The sequence below is a fragment of the Channa argus genome, chromosome 22 (assembly GCF_033026475.1).
Source record: "Channa argus isolate prfri chromosome 22, Channa argus male v1.0, whole genome shotgun sequence".
In the NCBI taxonomy this organism is placed as follows: Eukaryota; Metazoa; Chordata; class Actinopteri; order Anabantiformes; family Channidae; genus Channa; species Channa argus.
Genome location: NC_090218.1, coordinates 6,671,408 through 6,695,034, shown reverse-complemented (window position 1 = coordinate 6,695,034; position 23,627 = coordinate 6,671,408). Strand labels below are relative to the sequence as shown.

Below are 23,627 nucleotides of genomic sequence, written 5' to 3'. Positions count from 1 at the left end.
AAGACACAACCTGCCTTTGCTTTCCACTAAATTCAGTTATACTGTATAGTCGTTTAATGTTCTAGCTGCCCAGCTATTAAAATAAGGCAGCCTATATTTTAAGAGGCTCTTAAATAAACACTGACCTGGAATGTTGGTTCCATTGAGCCCTGTTTTATAAAGATCGTTCAAAAAAGGCAAAATGGAAGATGAAATAATTTAGGACAATTGCAATTTTTCCACCATGATACAATTTCATTGACACTACATGAAATTATTATTTAGTAGCCAAATAATTGCATTATTGTTTCCTGCGATATTATTGACCAAAAATACCTGGTTTTACTCCCGTGATGGGGATTCCAGTTCCGCTCAGGCCATCTCCATCACCTCCTGTGCCCACTGGTCTGCCACCCACACCAGTGCCACCTGTTTTAACATTCAATGAATAGTCTTTTCTCTTGTGTTTACACTACAATGTTACAATTGCTAAATAAATTGTTCTTTTGATTAAATTGATTAAAACCATTAATTTATATTTTTAGGTAATAATATTTTTCCTTTATGTTCAAACTTCTGCAAAATTTCAGTGTAGGAAAGCAAAACAGGCCATCAATAATCCAGCAAGTGAAACACCTTCTCCTCCAGAACTTCCAGAACCCTCCAACACACCACCAGTACCACCATCACCTGGAATAAGGGCAAAATATCGGAAGGTTTCAGATTGTTACGTTGGATTTAACAGCAGGTTAGATGATGTTACATTATACATTACATTAATTTAAGAATGTATACAATGTATAATGTAACACAATGCTACTTTTAAGTTTCTGAAAGTATAAGGAAAATTTGTTAAAAGGACATAAATACAAGGGTTTTGATAGGTATGTAAAGTAAATTATATAAAAACATGACAAAATTGTGTTTTTGCCTGCTTTCTGCTAACACTGCACATATACCTTCTAGTGCTGGAGCTGCTGTGCCTCCTGTGGTTCCAGGTCTTCCTTCTGATCCAGCTGACACACATTGTCACTCATAGATGACTTTTTTCTTTAAATTGATAATAAATAATTGATTATCTATCAAACACATGCTTACCACTGGGTTTAGCTGTGGTCCCGGCATCTCTGTCAGTGCTTGTGCCATTCGCCAAAACACCAGTGCCTGTCCCTGGTACAGCCCCTGGAACTCCACCAGGCTGCCCTACAATAAAAAGGTCAATTCAAGAAGAAGGGCTGTTTTTAAACAGCTTGGTTGCCTTAGCTCGAATCACTTCAGACGTGATATTATCTTGTCAAACTACACCTTACCATATTTAGCAGCTTTAGATCCAGCTGTGCCATAGCCTAAGGATTACAACCATTAACATGTGTTATAAATCTTGACTATTGAGATGATTAAAAACTTATTCCAGAACTTCCCGTGTTATCAAGCTCTTGTGCAGAGTATAATAGTATCTATGGCAAAAGACAATTATCTACCAAACTCATATATACAGATGGAATATAAGTGTTGGCTTGTATTTACAAGTCCTTTGAAGTCTCAAACTGTTTTTCCAAAAACATACGAGCTTTACTGTCAATTAGATATTTTGATTTATAATTTTTGTACCCTTTTTTTTTTTTTTACCCTTTAGATTTCTGTTTACAACTGCTGCTTTATTTGTTGTGATTACAGGCCAGGGTTGCTGTAATTCTAAATAATGACCAATAGAGGTCGGTGAGGGAATACAGCATACTTAACAGCAATGTGATGTAGATTATTTAATGCCATTCAGGTAAGTCTAAGCGTTCTCTATTACTGAAAACCAACCTGGACCCCCAGTGCCTGTTCCAAAGCCTCCTGGTCCATAACCACCTATGAGGTAACATAAGATCAAAAATGAATTACTAACAACCACAGATAATCTATCCTAGAGGAAAATTTAAATCAAACAAAGAGGATAATCAGTAACAGAAAGTCATGTGCTTTGCTCTTAACTTTCAATGTTCTATATATGCCATTCATAAATAACTCACTACCTCGTCCTACTCCACCCCCAAGTACTCCACCAGCACCTGTTCCACCTTGACCTACACCACAATCATATAAAAACTCATTTAGATTATACTGGAATTAAGATGAGGCATAAGTCATAATTGTTTTAGGAAATATCAAAGGGAAAATATGATACCATATTTAGCAGGTTTTGCTCCAGCCCCATAACCTGTAAATAAGAGAAATGATTTTGAGTAAGGGTTTAGCTTGACAAAATGTATGTTGGACAGAACGATTGTAGCCCTGTGAACCTGTTCCATATCCAGCCCCTGGTCCTGCACCATAACCGGTGCCAAGCCCATAACCTCCAGGGCCATATCCACCAGGTCCGTATCCTGTCCCTACTGTTCCACCTGTCCCAGGGCCTTGGCCACCTGCTGCTGGGCCACCGAATCTTCCATCCAGACCTGATCCTGGAGATCTGCCACCACCAGGAAGCCCTTGGGAGGGAGCAAATAGGTGAGGGGATTAACTTTAATAAAGAAGCTAAGTCTGTTGTACAATAAACACAACTACTCCAAAATTGTTGTGTTTTTTTTGTCTTAAATGTTCAGACAGTGAAATGAATTCTTATGATTTAATGTGTTTGATTTTAACTTACCATACTAACCCAAAGGTTCCTTATAGGAAATTAATTGTAATAAACATAAAATTTAATCTAACTTTTGAACTCTTTGTTTGGCAGGCTCAAAGCATACTGAATTATTATAAACAATAAATAATGTTTAAGTGCAAAGAAAATGTATAAATCACCCTGTAATTAATATAAATGGTTCCCCCGGGACGTCATATGAGAGAAACGTTAGAGAATTAAGATGTACACACAACACAAAAACATGTTCAGTGTGATATTCACACATCCAGCTCTTTAACTTTTACAAGACTATTATCATTACAGTATGCTGATGGTAAAATTCCACTAATCAATATTTTTGTATACAAAACTATTATATGAATTAAACACTATGAAGCAATGATATAGGATGGCACACACTAGTTACTATACATGAGTTTATTAAGGTATATAGTATGTTCATAATATTTTTAATCTCGCTGTGTACCTCCAGCAACACCTGGTCCAAAACCTCCCTGTCCACCGCCTGTTCCAACACCAGAACCAGGTACCCCACTGGTCCCCGGTCCTGCTCCAGGTCCACCAACACCTCCTCCTACTCCAAGCCCGGAACTAGGCCCAGCTCCACCACCAAGTCCTCCTGCACCCAAGGCCCCTCCAAGCAGACCTGAAGACAACACCATGGTGTTAGATATTATATTAAAACAAGCTATTTTCAGTTCAGACAATTTGAGAACAGTTAGATGTTACTTAATATTTATTTAATTATGTTTTGCCAGCGTAAAAAAAAAATACATGAAATAACATTTACATTAATATCTCAAACTAGTTTGTGATAAATTCAAATATGAATTTAGTTAAGTTGCTTCTTACCATACTTACGAGCTTTGGCACCAGCATAACCTGCAAAATACAGAGACACCATGGGTTTAAGAGTCCTTCATTAACCAATGGTGTATCCTATTTAATCGATTTCTGTTTCATTTTCTGTTTAAATATTTCATCTTAATCTTCATTGTACCTCCAGGTCCAAAGCCAGTACCAGCTCCACCAGTTCCCACTCCACCAGGTCCAAAGCCAGTACCAGCACCACCAGTTCCCACTCCACCAGGTCCAAAGCCAGTACCAACACTGCCAGGTCCCACTCCAGCAGTTCCAAAGCCAGTACCTGTACCACCAGTTGCCACTCCACCAGGTCCGAAGCCGGCACCAGGTCCAAGGCCAGCACCGACTCCACCAGGTCCAAAGCCAGTACCGACTCCACCAGGCCCAAAGCCAGTACCAGCACCGCCGGGTCCCACTCCACCAGGTCCAAAGCCAGTACCGACTCCACCAGGCCCAAAGCCAGTACCAGCACCGCCAGGTCCCACTCCACCAGGTCCAAAGCCAGTACCTGCACCGCCAGGTCCCACTCCACCAGGTCCAAAGCCAGTACCAGCACCGCCAGGTCCCACTCCACCAGGTCCAAAGCCAGTACCTGCACCGCCAGGTCCCAGTCCACCAGGTCCAAAACCAGTACCAGCACCACCAGGTCTGATTCCACCAGGTCCAAACCCAGTACCTGTACCACCAGCCCCAGCTAACATCCCTATAAGAGGAGAAGGACAATCATGCCGTATTGATTTATGTTTTGCGATATACTTTATTAATCCCAGTGTCCAAAATATTGTGGACAGGATGCATTAATGTGCTAGGGGTTTGAGGTCCTGTGTGCCTCCCAACCTAGTTTTTACCAGGCCCATGTTATTTGTCAAACATTATTATACACTCACATAACCATTGCATACAGTTTTTCAATTATGTAAACATTCTTACCATATTTACGAGCTTTGGCGCTGGCGTCATACCCTGGAATACAAATATTGACATTATACATTTGTAATTGCCAATGTGGTACCGTCCGTGAATTGCTGTGCTCTGTCTCTTAACCTACTACAGTTAATATTGCATCTTAGAATATGACTTTTTTATAATAGGCAGAACTTTTGTTTTGATTTGTGGTTACCTCCGGGTCCTGTTCCTGCACCTCCTAATCCAGTTCCAGTACCACCTGGGCCATATCCAGTTCTCCCTGGGCCATATCCAGTTCCACTTGGGCCAGTGCCTGCACCACCTGTGCCAAAACCAACTCCAGAGCCAGGTCGTATACCTGTGCCAGGGCCAACTCCGGCTCCTGGTCCTCCACCTCCAACACCTCCAGTTACACCAGTGCCTGCACCACCTGGACCTAAACCATAACCAACACCTGTCCCAGTCCCAGAGACTGGCCCCAGTCCTGTGCCCGGGCCAACTCCTCCCCCTAGTCCTCCGCCTCCAAGTGCGCCTGTGCCCGTACCACCTGGCTGCCCTGGAGAGATTACAAGCATTTGTATGTCTCCAAAATAGTCTAATTCAGTAAACTACATATCCATGCAAATATCTCTTACCATATTTGCGCGCTTTGGCTGAACCAGGGCCATAACCTACGGCACATAACAATGTACAAGTAAACAATAACAATAGCCTGACAATTTTGCTTAAAAATATTGTTTAATATTTAGGAGGATGCTAATTGTTGAAAATATTCCAAGAATAGTGAATAACATAAAAATGAAAGTAAAAGTTATTTAATTAATGATATGTGTCACATTTACCAAAGCCAGGTAAAGTTCCAGATCCTCTACCTGTGCCAACTCCACCTCCAAGTCCAGGTACAGTCCCAGGTCCACCTCCTGTTCCAACTCCAAATCCAGGTACAGCCCCAGGTCCACCTCCTGTTCCAACTCCAACTCCAAATCCAGGTACAGCCCCAGGTCCACCTCCTGTTCCAACTCCAAATCCAGGTACAGCCCCAGGTCCACCTCCAAATCCCGCTCCACCTCCAAATCCAGGTGTGACTCCTGGACTTACTCCAGGGAGTCTTCCAGCCTCACCCCCTAAAGCACCTCCTTGACCAAGGGTACCTCCTCCAGCTCCAGTTCCACCTGGTTGCGAATACAGGTAAGCTTCCAAAATGCCATTTCAAAGTAATACCTGCATAGGGCTAACATCTGGCACTTTTATATGAATAAATGAACTAATTGTGTTTACCATATTTAGCTGCCGCTTTGGCTGGATTCTTTGATTTGCCCACCCCTGCAAGTCAAAATAACAATTTAAATTTAATAAATAAAACATATATTTCTGCCTCTACATTTATTATTGTAAAGTATACCCCATTGCTGGTTTCTGTGTACCTGATTTGGGGGATATTAGTGGATAACCATGAAAGACACCTGGCAACTGCTGCCCACGGCCATCTAAAATGATGAATACACTTAGATTCATATACAGTAGTTTGAAGTAATGAATTGCAGTCTGGCACACCATGTTTGTGTGATTGTAATTGATTATTTAATATTAAACAATCTGTAATGCTTTGTAATGCTTTAAAACTTTTACTAGCTGGGACTCCTGGTCCAGCACCCCCTTGGCCCAGTACTCCAGCCTCTGTTAGGAAAGACAACAGATTTTATTATTAGGGTTGTGGGATGTTCCGATGTTGCTGATTGGTAGGAGTACAACACACCAGTCTGACGCCCCAGTCCAGATCCTGTAGCGACTCCAGGGAGAACACCACGGCCTCCAAAGCCTAACCATGGAGATGAAAATATATATTTTTTTAATTACACAAACTTATACAACTTCAACTGTAAACACAAAAACATCACAGCAATATATTATTGGATCCTAATACATGTTTAATATGTTTGTTACATGACATGGGTTAAAACTTACCCTGGCCTGGTATATATCCACCTTGATAGAGTCCGGGCACCCCAACTCCTATGAACATTTCCCACAACAATTTAGATTTTATAGCACAAAGAACTGAACACAACAAAGCCATTGTCTTCTTTAGAGTTTACCTGGAAGTTGTTTTGATGCTTTACTACTGCTTTTTCCTCCCGCTGTAGTACCAGTCTGTGGTAGTAATGGAGCTGAAATAGTAAAAAAGTACAGAAAAAATTACTTTAGTAGATAAAATATTTTAAGAATAATTCTTAATAACTTCATGTTACTTTGAATGCTAGCAGTAAACAACATTTACACTACTATTCAACTGTTTGGTCACCATCAGCTTTGCTGTTGCTAGTAAGGTTGCAGTGACAGTGCATATTTATTCCTACTTCCCTTTATTAAGATATAACCAGAAAATACTAGAAATATGTATTTGTATATAAGATATGAAAAAAATTGAACTAAGTGGCTTCTACAGGCAAAAGTCAATATTTACTGTGACCTCCCTTTGGACTTTTCTTAAGCAATCTTCTGACATGTTACACCAAGCTTCCTTTTCACTTCCCAGATTTCTTTTTCAGACTTAGACTGTCTCTCATGCCTTTCTCTGTCAAAGTGTTCACATACTGCCTCTGTCATAATAAAGTCTGGACTCTGTGGAGGTCAGTCCATGACTTTTAGTGGTTTATCAGCTGTTTTTAAAAAACATATAATTTCACTGTGTTAACAATGTGCTTGGGATAATTGTCATACTGAAAATAAAACTGTTCCCAATCAGACGCATATGTAATTCTTAGCATTTATTTTCTCATAATTTTGGACAATGTCATCAACACTACTGGCAGTAATGAAATCCCTTATCATGACAGACCCTCCGGCATATGTCAACAAGGTCTGCAAGTTCTCATTCTTCCTCCTCTTTCCTCTCTTCGTCTCACATATTTTTAACAATTGGACCAAAATTTCAAAATTTGATTCATGACTTTATTATAGTGTACGTGAGTCTTTTTACCCTGTTACCCCTCCTATTGGTTTGTTAGCATCTTAAGATTAACTTGGCATCCAGATGAAGCTGCCAGATGCTGAGCCAGCTCCTTGCTGTACATCTTCCACTCTCTCAAAACTAATGGAGAAATTTATCAAAGCTAGCAAAAATTTGATATTGGTAGCTTTTTTGTTGTTGTTCTTCCAGTCCCTATTTTTGTCCAAAGAATTTAAGACATTGTAAGTGAAAGGGGAGGTTACACTAATCACATTTTTTCCTAACATTTTTGTGTTTTGTAATACATATATCTTAAAATCTGTAGTTGTATTCTGAGAAATAGAACATGAAATAAAAACATATAGTCATTACATTATTGCTAAAACAACAAATTAAATAGTGACATAAGACTTTTAAACAGTTCTGTACGTTATTTTTTTTGTATATTTACATTTACTTAAATGTTCTTAAATCAAAATATCTTGTTTTAATATTTTTACTGAATTGTGTACTTTGGTTTTTATGCAAAACTATATTACTATATAACTAACTAACTAATAACTGTAATATTTACCTCTACCTGGCCCAACTCCTGCTCCACCAGGCCCAACTCCTGCACCACCAGGCCCGTACCCCGTTCCACCAGGCCCAACCCCTGCACCACCAGGCCCAACCCCTGCACCACCAGGCCCAAACCCAGTTCCACCAGGCCCAACTCCTGCACCACCAGGCCCAACCCCTGCACCACCAGGCCCAAACCCAGTTCCTCCAGGCCCAAATCCTGCACCACCCGGCCCAAATCCTGCACCACCAGGCCCAGTCCCTGCACCACCAGGGCCAAACCCTGTTCCACCAGGCCCAACCCCTGCACCACCAGGCCCAGGCCCATATCCGGCACCACCAGGCCCAGTCCCTGCACCACCAGGCCCAAACCCCGTTCCACCAGGCCCAACACCTGCACCACCAGGCCCAAATCCTGCACCACCAGGCCCAAATCCTGTTCCACCAGGCCCAAGTCCTGCTCCACCGGGTCCAACACCTGCTCCACCTGGTCCAACACCTGCTCCACCTGGTCCAACCCCTGCTCCACCTGGCTGAATTCCTGTACCACCTGGCCCAAATCCTGCACCACCAGGCCCAGTCCCAGCACCACCTGGCCTAACCCCTGGTCCACCAGGCCCAAATCTTGTAGCACCCGATCCAGCTCCACCTGAGACCAGAAAATACTGAAGTCATTCACATTTTAATGATCAGAACTGATCATTAAAATGTGAATGACTTAATTTTAAAGAGTACTAGTAGTTGAGCACATACCTGTTTTAGGAGTTTTGGAGCCAGTTCCACCAATTCCTGGGTACTGACCAACACCACCTGGTCCATAACCACCACCGTAGCCTCCATACCCACCTGGGTCAGGATAGAGCTTTTAATAATTACATTTACAACATTCAAAATAAGTGAATTATTAAGGGGTGTAAAGTGAGTAATGCCCTAAGGAGAATGATGAGGATTTTAAGCTATAATATTGCTTAAAAACATTCTCCTAATATTGTTTAAGAGGAATATGTAGAAGTTAAGTTTATTGATGAAACATAAAATAATTGCTTTGCTTTGGCTAAAACAGTTACATAAAACAAACACAGTACTTTAAACCTATTATTATGTTTTGTAAAGAAACAGATTTTGACCAATAAAAACCTCACTAACCTCCAGGTACATAGCCTGTTCTTGCTCCCAACCCTCCAGCTCCCTGACCAGTCCCGAGACCTCCTAATCCAAGTGCTCCTCCGCCAAAGCCTCCTGCCCCAAGGCCTCCATATCCCAATGGGAAGATAAAAGAAATACTCTGTTTAGTGATCCCTACACTCGCTTTAGTGAATACAGTACACTGCATTATACTTTAATAATTTGTGCATGTTCCTTGTGCGACTCCATCCATTTGTGATGTCACACGAGTATGATGGCTGGCTGAAAGAAACCTCACCAAGATTAACTTGCGCTGTAGAAAGGATTTGAATATTTCTTTCTTTTTTCTTCATTTTTATGTGTTCATAAATATCTGCCTGTGTGCGGAGGTGACTGAGAAAAACTGTGAGTCCTTCCTTTATAATAAAAACCGCTGCCATATCACACTACAAATTAAAATGTCTCATTCCCTTTTAAAATAGACCTGGCACAATAATTTTTATTGAAATACAAGATTTGAAACCACGTCAGTCACTTCTAGTTTCACAACTTTGCAAAAGAGCAATACAGCTATTATGTTTCTGTAAGCTGGTTCACTGCATTTGTGTAAATTTGCCCACTTATGGCCTATACTGGTTATTTATTTTTTAACTTACAGCACATTGTTTAGAAATCCATTTCTGCCGTTGCTTATTAGGGTGAATCAGGATGTTTGTGTCTTATTCTTCAGGGTGGAGCAAAGTAACACAAACACACCTTGTGAGCATTATTGTGTAGCAGCGATGTGTGTGCTGAGATGGCCAGACTTTGGGTAAACTGGAAAATGTGACATACGGTATGTGTCTGTATCCTGGACATACAGTGGCCCATTTTTCTAACCTACTCATAATGGACGGAATTCATACGGTTCAACAAAGTTAAGACTTTAAGACCTTTAAGAATCATTAGGATATTATCATAAAATGTATCTTAACCTGCACATCCCATGTGTGAAGGATGAAAAACCAAGAGGCTTGACTGATGTGATTACTTTTGTCCTTTATCAGGGACCTGCCATGCCTAATGGATTAACCTTTATCACTATGTGTATGCGGAGTTTGGGATGCAATAATACAATATAATCTTTAGGAAATGAATTAATGCTATATGTATGCAGTCCTTATCCTGCTGCATTGAATTGACCAAAGGAACAATATTTACAGTACAGGGACTTAAAGTTGTTCCATGTGTGTAGAGGAAAAAGGAGGGCAAAGATTATATAGCAGTTGTTTGAAAAGTACTTTGAAGATACCAATGTTAAACGTGTACACGATTTGTTCCCACAGAACACTTGACCAGGTTCACAGTTGACAGCATTTTTCTGTAGATTCGTGTTTCCCATTCCCCTCCTTGTGATTTGCATGGCTTTTTACTATGTAATTTGAGAAATTAGTCACTAATTTTCACATTACAACTTCAATTTGACTTAGCTATTCAAATGTAAAATGAAAGGAAAAATATACTACGTGCTTATTGAGTGTCATTAATGAGGGTAATGTTTTATTTGGTTTTTACCTGTCTTTCCCGGTTTTCCACCAGCTCCTGGGCACAAGAAAGACCAAAACTTACATTAAATTGAATATCTAATGTTTACAATGCAATAGGTTTAAGAGCAAAGAAAAACTCCATGTCTATGCCTTACCCACCTAGACCAGTGTATCCCGGTCCAAGACCACCTGCACCAACTCCTCCAGGCCCAGTTCCATAGCTTCCAGGTCCTACACCACCTGGTCCAAACCCACCTGGACCAACTCCTCCAGGCCCAGTTCCATAGCCTCCAGGTCTGACACCACCTGGTACCAGGCCTCCTCCTACGCCTCCAGCTCCATGTCCTGCTCCAAGCCCACCGGTTACTCCTCCAGGACCACTGTAGCCCCCTAGAAAAACATAAATGTTTGCACAGTTTCAACCAATGTCTGTAGGTTTGATCATTCAGTTGCACTTGCAATTTTGTGAACCTTATGGAATTGTCTCTATATCTGCATAAATAGTACCTATAACTCAAGTACTTTGTGTTATTGTTACCTTTATCTAGTTTTAAAAGTTGTAAAACACCTGTTATATCTCAGTTAAAGATTCTTACTTAATCATTTAAATTAGCGCTTTATCAATGGCAGGGCCTTAGAGTCTAACCTGTTTTTGGAGGCTTTCCATCAGTAAAAGAAACCAATAATGACAATTAACAGTAGCGTTATGTAAATCTCGCTGGAAAAAAAGATTAAATGTCAATGATCCATATTTCTCTCACCAGCTCCAAGACCACCAGGTACAACTCCCAGTCCACCACTTCCCGGACCAAAAGTACCAGGCCTTAAACCTCCTGGTACAGCACCTCCGGGACTGACTCCTCCTGGACTCACTGCTCCTGGACCAGCTCCTCCCGCACCAACTCCTCCTGGTCCTTGACCACCATAGCCCCCTGAGGAAAAAAGGCAGAGGTTATAGCACAAATAAACTTAGCATGTAGATAAAGACAAACCAGACATTGATGCAATCTTAAACATTTAATTTGTCATGACCCTATTTCTAAATTCACCTCCACCAGCCCCTGGTCCAAAGCTGCCTACACCAGCACTAGCTCCTCCTGTTCCAACTCCTCCACCAGGCTGAAATCCAGTCCCAGCTCCTCCAGGGCCAAATCCTGTTCCAGTCCCACCTGGTCCAAATCCAGTTCCAGGCCCTGCACCAGCACCTATACCAGCTCCAGTGCCAGCAGGTATGTAGACACCTGATAAACAGAACTTCTTCAGATTCCCAGTGTAATAGTTAAAACTTACTGCAACTGTGTTAAAGTAAAATTATTTTTTAACTAAGTAATAAAATAATAACAACAACAACAAAAATAATAAAAATAATAATACATAATTATTAGAAATTGGATTAATCGAAAGACCTTTACACACCAGCGTTTACAATAGTGTTATCTTTTTTGTGGGCTCAGAAATTGAGGAATTTATCAGCCATCAATCAATGCAAATGAGCCGTTATAAACTCAGCATTTAATACGTAATATGTATATATCTACATAGTGAGAAGTAATCAGGATCAGAAGCCACACAAGCAAAAAGAAAAGTATGTGTCTGTCCTTATGTTTAGTGTGCACTTGTGATTGGTTATTATCAACCCTGTGCTGTCTGATTTTTTCCGTAGCTGATAACAAACACTGATTCATCCGAATGGCATGCTTCTTTAGTCATAATTCTCACACTTTCTGCACCTATGTTCGGTTTCACAAATCGGGGTAGCCAAAAATAGAAACACAGAGAAGAAACTGCTATAAAAGGAAAGGTTTTTTAGTATCCCACAGTCCAGATGTGAAAAGAAGAGGTCTTTAGGGATTCCTAAAGAATGCAAGTTACTAATCTCACAGTAATGCCATGTACAGAACATTACCAGTACACAGTAAATAACTTAACTGTTCAGTCATTCAGCTCTGCCCGCTGGATTTTGCAGGACAGAAACCTCCTCTCCCTAAAGCTTTTGTTTCTTTGGGTGGAACAATGAACAGGTAGAACTATACATGCATGTTCACCAGCGATATGCTATACCAAGACATAGCATTAAATAGCAGCTGTGATTGGAAGTGATTTGACATGTAAAGATTGTCCAGGGCTAGTGTTAGCTCAGGGAAAACTCTTTTCCTACAGTGACGTTAGCATATACTGTCTCAGTTATTATTGTTTGTTTCCTTTTCAAATGTCACTTTTGCATTAATGCTCAAGGAAAGACAATAACAGTTTGTTGGTGGGTATCTTTACTCTATTGGTTAGTTGCCTGGAATATTTAATAGACAGTAATGAAAACCAGAGAACTCTACTGACATTGTACATCTGACTTTGGTCTGAGCTGAGGTGGTTGCTAGAGAAATATATGCAAAGTTTGTTGTTTGACTCCTTTGTTTATGCTATTCTGTTTTTACCCCTTTGCGAGCTTTATCGTATCTCCTGTCTAATTAAGGGACTGGTATCTAATACATAGCATCACTCTTATGCTGTTTGCTGTTTAAAAATGACTGACCATCGCTGTTATCGTGATATCAAATCATGATGTTATCATGATGTTACCGTCTTCTGTGATGGGGATTGAACTGCCATTCCTGCCGTTGGATGACACACTCTACCTCCTACCTCCTGAGCCACAGCCAGCCTGGTTCCAGCTGGACTTATAGAGACTTAAGTAGTATTAGTCATTTCTTCTGCTGTAGTAAAACCAAAACACAAACTAAACAACCAGTGCAAAGTCACCTTATTCCTGTGCAGAGGTTCAGCCTGACCTTGTATAAATTCAAAATAAACAACAGCCTCGACAGGCCTCTTAGACCACCTGTGTTGTCTTTTAACAGGACAAGGAAGAGCATTAGGGAAATCTCCTCACATCAGCCAACTGAGAGATTAAACAGACAAGACAATGAAACAGGATGTGAGGCTTAGTGTCTGAAACACAGCTATAGTTTTTAAAACTTTTTAAAAAGGCCATACATTGCTAATAGCTGTAACCATAACCTTGTCTTCTAGACTTTTTGACTCAAGAGGAAGAAGAGCTGTGCTGAAAATTTACACCTGGGCTTTGTAAAATCACAGAGAACAATATTGTTATAAATGTGGTTTATTTAAGGATTGTCATCCTTACTTATTATGTTTACATTCTAAAGGACTTTCATAGTTCATGCAGACAATAACGATAAAATACACAGCTATCTGTAAAGGTTGTGTGGACACTTACAGCAGCAATGTTTTAGAATCCTTCAACAACAGTGTCAACAGAGAGTTGTTTCTATGAACAAAAAAAAAAGCTGTCTACTTTGAGTGGAGTTGGCAGCACTTTAAAAAACATTTTGATATAGTAAAGAGAAAGTACGCCCAACACACACTTAGTCCAACACTAACTCAGTGCATTTCCCCTCTGCAGTGGGGAAATGAATCTGACACCAAGACTGGAGATGAGTTTGACCTTTGGTCCAAAGTTTACACATCCACTAACAAATTCTTACTCTTGAGCTTATAATTTACTGGAGTGACTTGGTGAAAGATGGAAGAATGATGATAACAATCTCCATAAGCATCTTAATACTGCAAACATATATATTTTTTCAGTGAAAACACATCATCATCATCCTAGTTGATGCATTTCAAACTATTTGCCAAATCACAGTTGTTATAAAAAAAACTACTAAACTATTTCTAAAGAAAGCAGGACTTAAGCCCATGCATCCTTTCCCAGTCAGAAAAGCTATGAAATCTTTATGTGACACCTGTTCCACAGGTGCTGCACTGTTGTGAGCTACACGCATATGGTAAAGGGGACCCACCTCCTTGCAGTGAGGGTTTCCACAGAGCCAAGAGAAGGACCCCAAGTAGGTATGTGGCCACCGTCCCTCTCGCCATCTCACTTCCAATTGTCCTTCTCCTCCCAAGCTCCAGGTTTTATCCCCAGCAAACCTATCAGGGCTCAACCAGGCCTTCCGAAAGAAGGAGGGATAATAACGGAGAACAGGAAGAAAGGGGACAGGATGCAAACAGAACAGTGTGTAGTGGGTTAAGAAATGCAGAGAAAGATAGACAAGAAAAACACGGAGAAAACACACTCAATAACCTCATTAAACCAAATGGGTTGTTCTAACCCCCGAGTGATGTTAGGCTGCATTTATTTGGTTCTCTACTCCCATAAAGAGTTTGTGGGGCGGGAGGGAGCTGAAAGAGAAGGGGGCAGGTGTTGGAGGGGCATGTATGAGAGACATGAGAGTTTGGGGGAAAAAAAACTGGGGGTTCCTGCTTTTCTTTTTCTCCTACAAAAAGAAAAGGGAAACTTTGCCAGGAGATCCTTATACATTTCCAAAATGTTTCATGGATGGAAACATAATCTGTAGTGACTTAATAAGGTATATATCATAAAGCTGTAGTATCCATTTATGAAATGTAGCTTCAAAAGATGGGCACATTTCTAAAAATGAAATTAAAATGGTAACATAAACATTATGAGACTGACACGTAACTTGTAAATATGTATGATGGATACAGACAAACATTAGAGTTGTGTGTGCGCTTGCATCTGCAGAGGGGGTGGAGGTAGTTTGGCACACATTACAGTTTATTACTAAGAAAAGATGGGGTTGTGTTAAAGGATGGAAATAAGATCTAAAATGAAACCAGCTCTTTGTAGGATGGTTAAACTAACACTTGAAAACAAGTGAACCCCTGGGATCATAAGCTCGGGTTATAACACCTCCTGAATGAGAATAGAATACTTCTAGAACGAAATATTGGACAGGAAAAGGAAGAGAGAAAAATATCTTCTATAAAGGTCACAGGATAGTTTGAAATAATTGTAACTGAGTGTCATTTGTATTTTAGATATTACTGCTATGCCTTTAGTGTCACGTCATTTAGTAGCATCGTTTCCCATTATGTGACCACTGGTCAGGTGACTTGAATGCACAAAACCTTGTGGTGTTGTTCTCAACTTGTGTCCAGCAGGGTTCAAGAGACACAGCAGTCAGCATACCTGAAATCAATCAGTGTTTTTATTTCATCCAGTGCTATTGCTGGGGCTTTTTTCCATGTTTGGGCTGGCTGGTCGTGTCCCAGCTCCTGAGGTCCGATGTCTGAGTCTGGCAAGATTCTGCAACATTTTCTTTGTCTGGTCGTAATGGAGCTGGAAACAGATGGAGCAAATGAGCTAATGACACCCAAACACTCAAAGACTGAAGATGGGTCAAACTCTTGAATTGTGTTGTATCGAGTACTGTGGCAAAAAAAAAAAAAAAAAATACAGCTAATGAAGGGATATTAAGGCATTTACTGGTGACCTCAGGAATGAGATCACGAGTATTTGTTGTTCATATAAATTCTGTTCACCTGTTGACCTGTGACACATGGCGCATGGCCATTTTGCAACGTTAAACAGGGTTAGAAGGGCCTTTAAAAATGATCTCATTATCAAACCTACTTTCTTTACATTAACTGCTGTCACAGCCATGAAATTCTAGCTTGAAATGAAATAAATATTTTATCATAAATGACAGAGACTGATGTGAGTTAAACAAGTCTGGAATGTTGCACGTGTTTTTGAGATCTGATCATGTAGAAAACTTTGGCTCTGAGTTCAGTTCAAAATGGCTTTATTAGTAAAAGAATATACTGTATATTTGTATTTCTACAAAAGGTTACATGCTTGCACTGCCTTGCTGCATATATATGTGTGTGTGTGTATGTGTGTGTGTGTGTGTGTGCGTGCGTACGTGGGTGCGTGTGTTTGTGCAATGCTACCTGATCACCCATAATTGGTCTTAAAGCGTTTTATTGCTTCATTTTCAGATTTGTTATGTTTTGTCTTCAGCTTTGATTGAACTACATAGTTATGCAGTGAAATAATTTGGGGGTTATAAGATTGAAGAATGAAAGACAAATGAAAACTATAAGCTAATAGCTATATGTGTGTTTTGTTTTGTGGTTTGAAGTCAGAACTTAGAAAAAACATGGCAGAAAACCAACAGACAACAAGGTAACTTGTTAGTAAAGAGGTGTAATTCTCAAATAATTAAAATTATAACTAGGCACAATCCATATTCTATACTTGCAGGCTTATTGAAGCCCTATGTTACTGTTGCAGAGATTTGTTTTGCATATATTTTATATGATGACCTGGAAATCCTTAAATCCAAAAAGCAGTGCTTTATGTCATTAACAGTATCATGCTCAAATTCTGTAACACTTCAAACAAAGTTTTAAAAGCTGGATTTCTGACCATGGTTAATGAAATCTGTAATTGCTCCCTCAGTCGGAAACCTGAGGCTAACTATAAAATCTAAGTAAGAAAACGTTTCACGAACCCTCTAACAATGGAATTACTCATCGGAACCAGTATGTTGCAGAGTAAGTTTATACAATGAGAAAATCATCCTCTTTATACAGTCTAAGCACAGGTTTCCACGACAGTGACGACATAATTACACTCATCCCTGCACATGTAAACACGAGAAACTTTAGCTCAGCATGGTCAATAAGAATAGTTTTTGTTTATCCTGTGTGGAGTCTGCATGTTCTCCCAATATTTATTCTTGTCTCTGCCCAGATTTTAATGGGCTGCACATCTGATAAAGTAGAAACTGTAAAATTAACAAACAACGGTTTGTTAATTAGTAATGGACAGAGTATCATCCTGCATCCTTTCAAATGTTTAGTGCTGGGATGTGACTGTACTTCTGCTCCATGCGATATGTTTGTTTGGAAATTATATATGTTACAAACCAAAGAGCAACTACAAAAACAAAACCATTGGTGTCTTTCTTATGAGGTCAGTTTGATGTTGGAAACAGTGACAAACTGAAAATTCTTCAGCTTCCAAAATGCCTATGCTTTGTCTTTTGACTCTTCTGACTCTGTCATTGTGAAACTAGGACCGCAAAAATGCTTCCAGTTAGTAAAAGTGTGAACTACAGTGGTAGAATGTACTGCTGTCAAGAGATTTCTGCCCCTTTTGGTTTAAATTAAGCAAGTCTGAACGGAATGTATAAATGGATTATTATTATTATCTTTGCTATCAAACTCTATTGTACTGTAGTTACAGTGAAAACATGTAGACATGACATCATCTCATTATCGTCTGTGTTTGGCCGGTGCTTCACAGGAATAATGAACAATGTATCCTTCAGGCACAGACATGCATGTTCTACTGCTTTAGTTAAGGTGTTATTTTTCAAATCAGTGTGACCATTAATATGGTAAAGTGTGTAAATAGTTATTTTAGAGTCATCACTACAAACACAAACACAGTCTCAGCCATCCACCTACTGTGCAGTTCATAAATCCATCCACACAACCTGCAGTGCCTGACCCACATCTTCGCCAGCTCAGAGAAATGTATTGGTGATACAAATAAAGAAGTTGAGTGAGCAGTGCCTGCTTTTAGTTTACCTAACGTCTACCTAGCGTTTACCTAATGTCTGCTGCCTATATATGGGCGTGTGTGAGCTGAAAAGACTGCTCACCCCCTCCAGACTGGCAATTTACCCCCTCTGTGTGACAGAGAAAGCAAGTGATAGAGAGGCAGAGAAGGAGAGGGTAGACTGAAAAAGCGTGATCCAGACAGACAGGAAAACAGACAAACATGCACATGAGGTTGATTTGATAAACTGGTGGGGGTCTGGTTAAGATCGACTTTTGCTGCTGCCCTGTGCCAAAGTAATACATGTCAAAATTTAACGGCAAGTCTACAGGTCCCAAGCCTACACACAATTACACTCCCTCAAAAGATTAAGTTAATGTGGAAGTCTTTTACTGTAGAGTGGGATGTGGTCTGGTGATTGATCAGGATTTTCTTTTAAATCGGTTTCAAGATGAAGTGATATGGGCTGTAATGTTATATCACCAGTGAGGTTGCAATGCAGGCAAATTCAACCAGGTGTGCAGAGGATTTTTAATATGTACAAGAATACAATGTGTGTATGGTGTCTGTGTCCCAAATGTCCCATTTACACTGCAAACATTAGGCTTTTGTGTCTTAATTTAGTCACTGAGACAGAATTAAATCATGATATCATAAGAGGTCTGACAGTACATACCCAAAAGTATTATCTCCTTTCAATAATATGTCTACATTGTATGCACACACAAACAGAGGTGCATATTCATATGTGCATGTTTTATATCAAAATGCAGCTAAGTGGTGTGACATCAGATTTATGCAGTGCAATGTCAACCATGAACCAGTGGACCCCTTCCCATGACTCGTAACGACCCTCAGCACAGAGGGGAGAGGCTGAAACACCATATCAAAACTAGTTCCTTACATAAACATATGGAGGGTCTATTCATCACTGTGCAGCAAGGATAAAAAGAGACTGAAAGACATGAAAGCTACAGGAAACAGCTGGATTAGGGGGTCATGTGCAGAAGAGTGACAGGATTTGGTATACTGTCCGTGAGAAAGGGACCAGGGGCAGTGTCTTCGCCTGTGGCCTGTGAATACTTCACAATATTGTGACTGTCATAGTCACACAACCTCTGCAGCGAGGATGTGAATTCAGCATAAATCATAAGGTAATGTCTCTGTGATGTCAAAGATAGTGACTCCCACTCCCACATGTTTTGTGTTGAACTTTCCTCTGACAAACTGATGTAAGCGGAATAATGATGTCATTGCCTCACTTCATGCCAGGCGTCTTCCAACATGACAAGTATAATGTAAACCCTCACATATTCAGAGTTTACATCTCTCTAATGCAAACAAACGTGTTTGCACATACAGAATCACAAGTTACATTTTAGATGATTTTAATTACTGTAACTACTAAATACTGTAGACCATCACACTACATTTAATGTGATAATATCCTCTCAAAGGCTAGAATTATCAAGTCTGTCATATATTGCCTTGTCTCCCTTCTGTGTGTTCATGTTTTTAACGTTTCTCCCCCCTAAGTTATCTAGAGTCATACATTAGTCAGGCTTGTAGCAGACACGAAGTTCCAGCTGACAGAAAAGTAATACTACATCCTTATCATGCAATCTGAAGTACTTCCACTCAGAGTTATCAGAGGATCGCCCAGATGAGTCCTTCTCTGTAATCTCCACAACATCAGGACACAGCCAACCAGAAAGAGTACATTTTGCAGAAATCATCTCATTCCCCTGCTGCCATTATTAGAATAAGACTTCTTACTGGATCAGATAACGGTTTTATGCTTCTGAATGTGCAGACTGAAAACTCAATACAAACTCCACTGGCATGTTTCAGATTAGTGTCAGAAAGTTGGTGACAATTAAGGAAGCACACATGAATCAAGGTTAAACTTAGTTTATTGTAAATTAAAAGAAATGTAATTTAATAGGAAAGTTACAATTCAAAATGTTAAAGAAACAAAACCTTAACCAAACGATCTGGTGGAGCCCTAGGAGAAAGAGAAGAGAGAGCCATTTCAATAGAATGAGGTCCGATTATTTACTGTAGACACATGACATTTCCTGACGGCCTTCACGGCTCTGCTTATTGGCTTCTGAGCTAAGAAGCCAAAACCAGCCATACAAGCAGCGGGCAGAGAGGAAGGGATGCACCCCCCCCAAAAAAACTTCAAAGTGAACCACCCAACCTAAACAAAAAGATAAAATTATTAAACACTGTCAAATAATTCAAATGCAATAGTACAAGAAACAACTCTGCCCATGTTTCATCATCCTTTAGACCCCACCCTTTAGTCCAGTGCCATCTCAGCAGCATTGGATCATTAGGAGTAAACTAAGATTCGCTGAATGACATAGTACCAGTGTCCAGATGTGAAAGTGGTTTGCAGCTAGGCAAAGCACCAGTACTAAAAATGCTCTGCCTTTAAAAAAATCTGAAAACTCTGAACAAAAATAGCCAAACAAGTTCCATCCCAGAAGCAAAAGGCCAATTAGACTAAAAGACATAAGTTCTAACACAAAGAGGACATTTTCCCAAAACTGCAGCTTTGACAGTGATTCAAAGAAACAAGTTCACTGCAATCCCGATTTCAAACACTGATGATCCTAAGGTGTGTCCGAATTATTTAGTTAATTTGTTGTTTTTTGGTAGATTTCTCTGATTGGTCTGTGTGTGTGTGTTTGCGTGTGTGTGCGCATGTGCCTGCGTCTATCACCATTTTCACACAAAGGAGGTCTGGAGGTCTTGATATGACTCTTTATTAGCGGGGAGGCTGAAAATGTCAGTCTGTATCCACACCACCAGGAAACACAGCTCCTGGTCGTCTTCCAAATGAACTGAGGTACATTTCATGAGGAGTGAGAATAAAATTGTAGCAGCTACAGGAAATTGCACTCAAACACACTGTTTGACAGGCATTAGGAGATAGAATCTGACATCTGATAAGTACCAACAACTTGGCTGAAAATGAGCAACATGCAAGTCCAGCTCTGATATCAATCTCAGTTTTGCTTGTAATTAGACTATGAGAATTTAAGCTACATTTAAAAAATGTAAACAAGAGAAAAGTAAAAACAATGTGAATGCAGAGTATATTTAAGAATTTAGGCACATATATTCTTGAAAAGTTTGTCACAGCAGGGATATACGGGTATTGTTTGGAAGGCCACAAATGGATGATCTCTCCCCTCCTAAAGTGAATAATGGACTGCTGCTTGATTTAAAAGTAGAGTGGAAAAAATATGAACAGAAACTACAATAAATGTGTTCAAGGTCAAAGTGAGCGAATGACACATGTGAGACCTAAACAGTAAACCATACATCACATAAATTGTTGTTAGCAGAAGAAAAACACACCTCACAATAAATGACAATGAAAAATTTTATGAAAGTGAGAATAACATTTAATTTTATTTCGTGGACCTCCCGGTGGTATTTTAGTGCCTTGAGTCACACATCACATATGAGGACCAGAGATTCTATTTTTTTTGGTTATATGATTTTGGGAGATCTTCTGCTTCCACTCTACATGCCCACTCACATTACTTCGTGTTAATGTAGACAAGAATGCCTTGGTCTCTAACTGTAGTTATGGTAAAGCACTATGTCTTTAAAATAGAGTTATACTAAAGCATCACAATCTTCTGAAATTTGAACAGTAACCAAATCCTTCGTTCAAACCGTCTAATTATTCACTTTCCTCAGACTATAACTGCTGAGTCTGTGGACAGTAATGAAATGGCCTACAAGTGTCAGTTTCTTATCGTCGTGATTGATGCCGTCTACATGCCACCGCTGCAGTGAACAGGTGGTGGGGGCTCCGTGGGCCCGTCACACATGATGTAACACAGTCGCATAGAGCCTCGCGTCGTATCACATCCAGCGAGCAATTATTAAAAACATTACTCACATAGAGCACATGCATCATTTATGCACAACAGTTTGCTTGGGCCGAGACATTTTAGTTGGCACTGAAACCTGCTTTGATTTCTGTTTTATTGTTGTCTTTACTACTGTGAGAAAGATAGAATAAGACTTTACTTTTGATAGGAACAGAGTAAAGAAAGAGGCTTCGGTAAATAAATCAATGCGACTGAAGTGAGAAACTTTTGAAAATTAATAAATCACGTCATAAGTCACGCAGCTAATATGGAGCAGGACCACCACAGCTTTAGTCCTGCTTGTAATCTTGGCACACAGCGGGCAGCTGAAATGTGTCTGCACAAAAGGAATGCTTGCATCACTTATTTTAAAAAATGTGCTGTGGGAATATGTGTGCCACCATACATGCTTACCTTCCTAAGCAAGTTGAACATAAAGAAAAGGATAACGTCATGAAACATAACATTGATCTTTTACTGTGGGATGACTAAATAGGCATAAATAGTACTTTATATATATAACATAATAGGTTTATATAAAGTAAGGCCTATATGATCATAAGTCTGACCTTCTCATGTTACCACTAAGTTAGGCTGCTTTGGCAGCTCGTCACAGCTCGCCACATCTACATTTAGTGCAGACAGATGTTTGTTGCACATATTTGAATTGTATTTTCACCCTTTAAAAGCTTTGTTAAGTTTTAAGTATCTCCTAAAGAGAAGAAAGTCTTTCAAAAAATGCATGTCACTTGAAAAAAAATTTGTGAAATTTCACTATATTCAGCCCAATTTCTTCACTTACAAATGATTTGACTGACTTCTGTCCAATATATTAGATTACTCATCATACTTCATCATTTAAAATCTTAATGCAACCACCAATTGTTTATCCTGTGCAGGATCAGCGGTGCAATAACCCCTGGCCCCTGAGTCAGTACACTTTTTCAACAGGTCACCACTGAAAAGACTGTGGAAGATGTTTGACTTCATTGTGATGTTTGTACCATTAGTTTAGAATTTTACTTTATACAGCAGGTGGTGGCATCTTCATCTTGTAATATAGCACCATCGTAACAGAATACTGTTGGTTTACGTTGTTTTTGTCCTGATGTAGGCCTGGTGTTTGAAAAGGGACAAAGGTTTCAGAGGTTTCTGCACATTAACAGCTTATGCAAAAATGTTTACATGTTTACTGTTTTGGTGGAATTCTCAGGAGTCTCAGTTGGCTCAGTATTATGTTGAATCCTGACATACTGTACAGAGCAACTACACAAAGCTTAAATTACATTTTTACTATCTTGTTATAGTGTACTCTTATTTTTCTATTAAAATCCCTGTATCCATTTGTAAATCTTGTTTGTGTCTGTTGTTTTTGATATAGATTTTGACTTTTGATGGAGTTGGTTTGGCACGTGCTATCAAGATAGCCATATAAAATGTCTTTTCTTTGAAGTACTGCCTGTTATACAGTATTTTGCACACAATTCCATCTGCAGTATAAATAGAATTGAATAACTGGGTGAAATAAAAGTATAGCTTTACAAAAAAGGCTAATTGGCTAACTACATAATGAGGAAAGTGACTTAAATGGAAGCGTTTTGAAAGGTTCCACCAACAAGTTTTCCTTTCTTTAAATTCACTTTTGTGTGTGAGAACAACCACCATTGACCTGTGTGATGACTCCACTTTTGCAAACACAGCTGTGACTGACACAGCAGAGAGGGACAGTGTCGGGTTTTCTGTAGGATCTGCCAACGTACTGAAAGGAAACTGAGAGAAAGAGAAATATGGT

General features: G+C 39.8%; 1 protein-coding gene and 1 long non-coding RNA gene across 8 annotated transcripts in view; one reads left to right on the top strand and one right to left on the bottom strand.

Moving 5' to 3' along the window:
• The window catches only part of elnb (elastin b), a 24,007-nt gene extending 9,314 nt beyond the window's left edge, over positions 1-14,693 (bottom strand). For 2 of the 7 annotated variants that reach the window (XM_067492390.1, XM_067492392.1), the window contains exons 1-31: positions 14,365-14,693; positions 11,593-11,784; positions 11,305-11,475; positions 10,703-10,933; positions 10,572-10,598; positions 9,039-9,143; positions 8,646-8,738; positions 7,906-8,541; positions 6,478-6,549; positions 6,347-6,394; positions 6,138-6,200; positions 6,011-6,058; positions 5,806-5,868; positions 5,660-5,704; positions 5,224-5,553; positions 5,017-5,052; positions 4,596-4,937; positions 4,406-4,438; positions 3,612-4,178; positions 3,464-3,493; positions 3,078-3,257; positions 2,268-2,456; positions 2,153-2,185; positions 2,001-2,051; positions 1,792-1,836; positions 1,290-1,325; positions 1,078-1,182; positions 939-995; positions 616-669; positions 316-408; positions 126-149 (exon numbers count right to left, since the gene is read on the bottom strand). In XM_067492390.1, the coding sequence (XP_067348491.1) occupies positions 126-149; positions 316-408; positions 616-669; positions 939-995; positions 1,078-1,182; positions 1,290-1,325; positions 1,792-1,836; positions 2,001-2,051; positions 2,153-2,185; positions 2,268-2,456; positions 3,078-3,257; positions 3,464-3,493; positions 3,612-4,178; positions 4,406-4,438; positions 4,596-4,937; positions 5,017-5,052; positions 5,224-5,553; positions 5,660-5,704; positions 5,806-5,868; positions 6,011-6,058; positions 6,138-6,200; positions 6,347-6,394; positions 6,478-6,549; positions 7,906-8,541; positions 8,646-8,738; positions 9,039-9,143; positions 10,572-10,598; positions 10,703-10,933; positions 11,305-11,475; positions 11,593-11,784; positions 14,365-14,440 (4,075 nt within the window). In that variant the 5' untranslated portion in view covers positions 14,441-14,693. The remainder of the gene's footprint in view (positions 1-125; positions 150-315; positions 409-615; positions 670-938; positions 996-1,077; positions 1,183-1,289; positions 1,326-1,791; positions 1,837-2,000; positions 2,052-2,152; positions 2,186-2,267; positions 2,457-3,077; positions 3,258-3,463; positions 3,494-3,611; positions 4,179-4,405; positions 4,439-4,595; positions 4,938-5,016; positions 5,053-5,223; positions 5,554-5,659; positions 5,705-5,805; positions 5,869-6,010; positions 6,059-6,137; positions 6,201-6,346; positions 6,395-6,477; positions 6,550-7,905; positions 8,542-8,645; positions 8,739-9,038; positions 9,144-10,571; positions 10,599-10,702; positions 10,934-11,304; positions 11,476-11,592; positions 11,785-14,364) is intronic. The other 5 variants (XM_067492394.1, XM_067492395.1, XM_067492393.1 and 2 more) reach the window with 5 other exon arrangements.
• On the top strand, positions 12,480-23,627 carry LOC137108096 (uncharacterized). Its single transcript, XR_010912144.1, has 3 exons — positions 12,480-12,564; positions 14,319-14,413; positions 15,590-23,627. It is a non-coding gene; the product is annotated as an uncharacterized lncRNA (long non-coding RNA).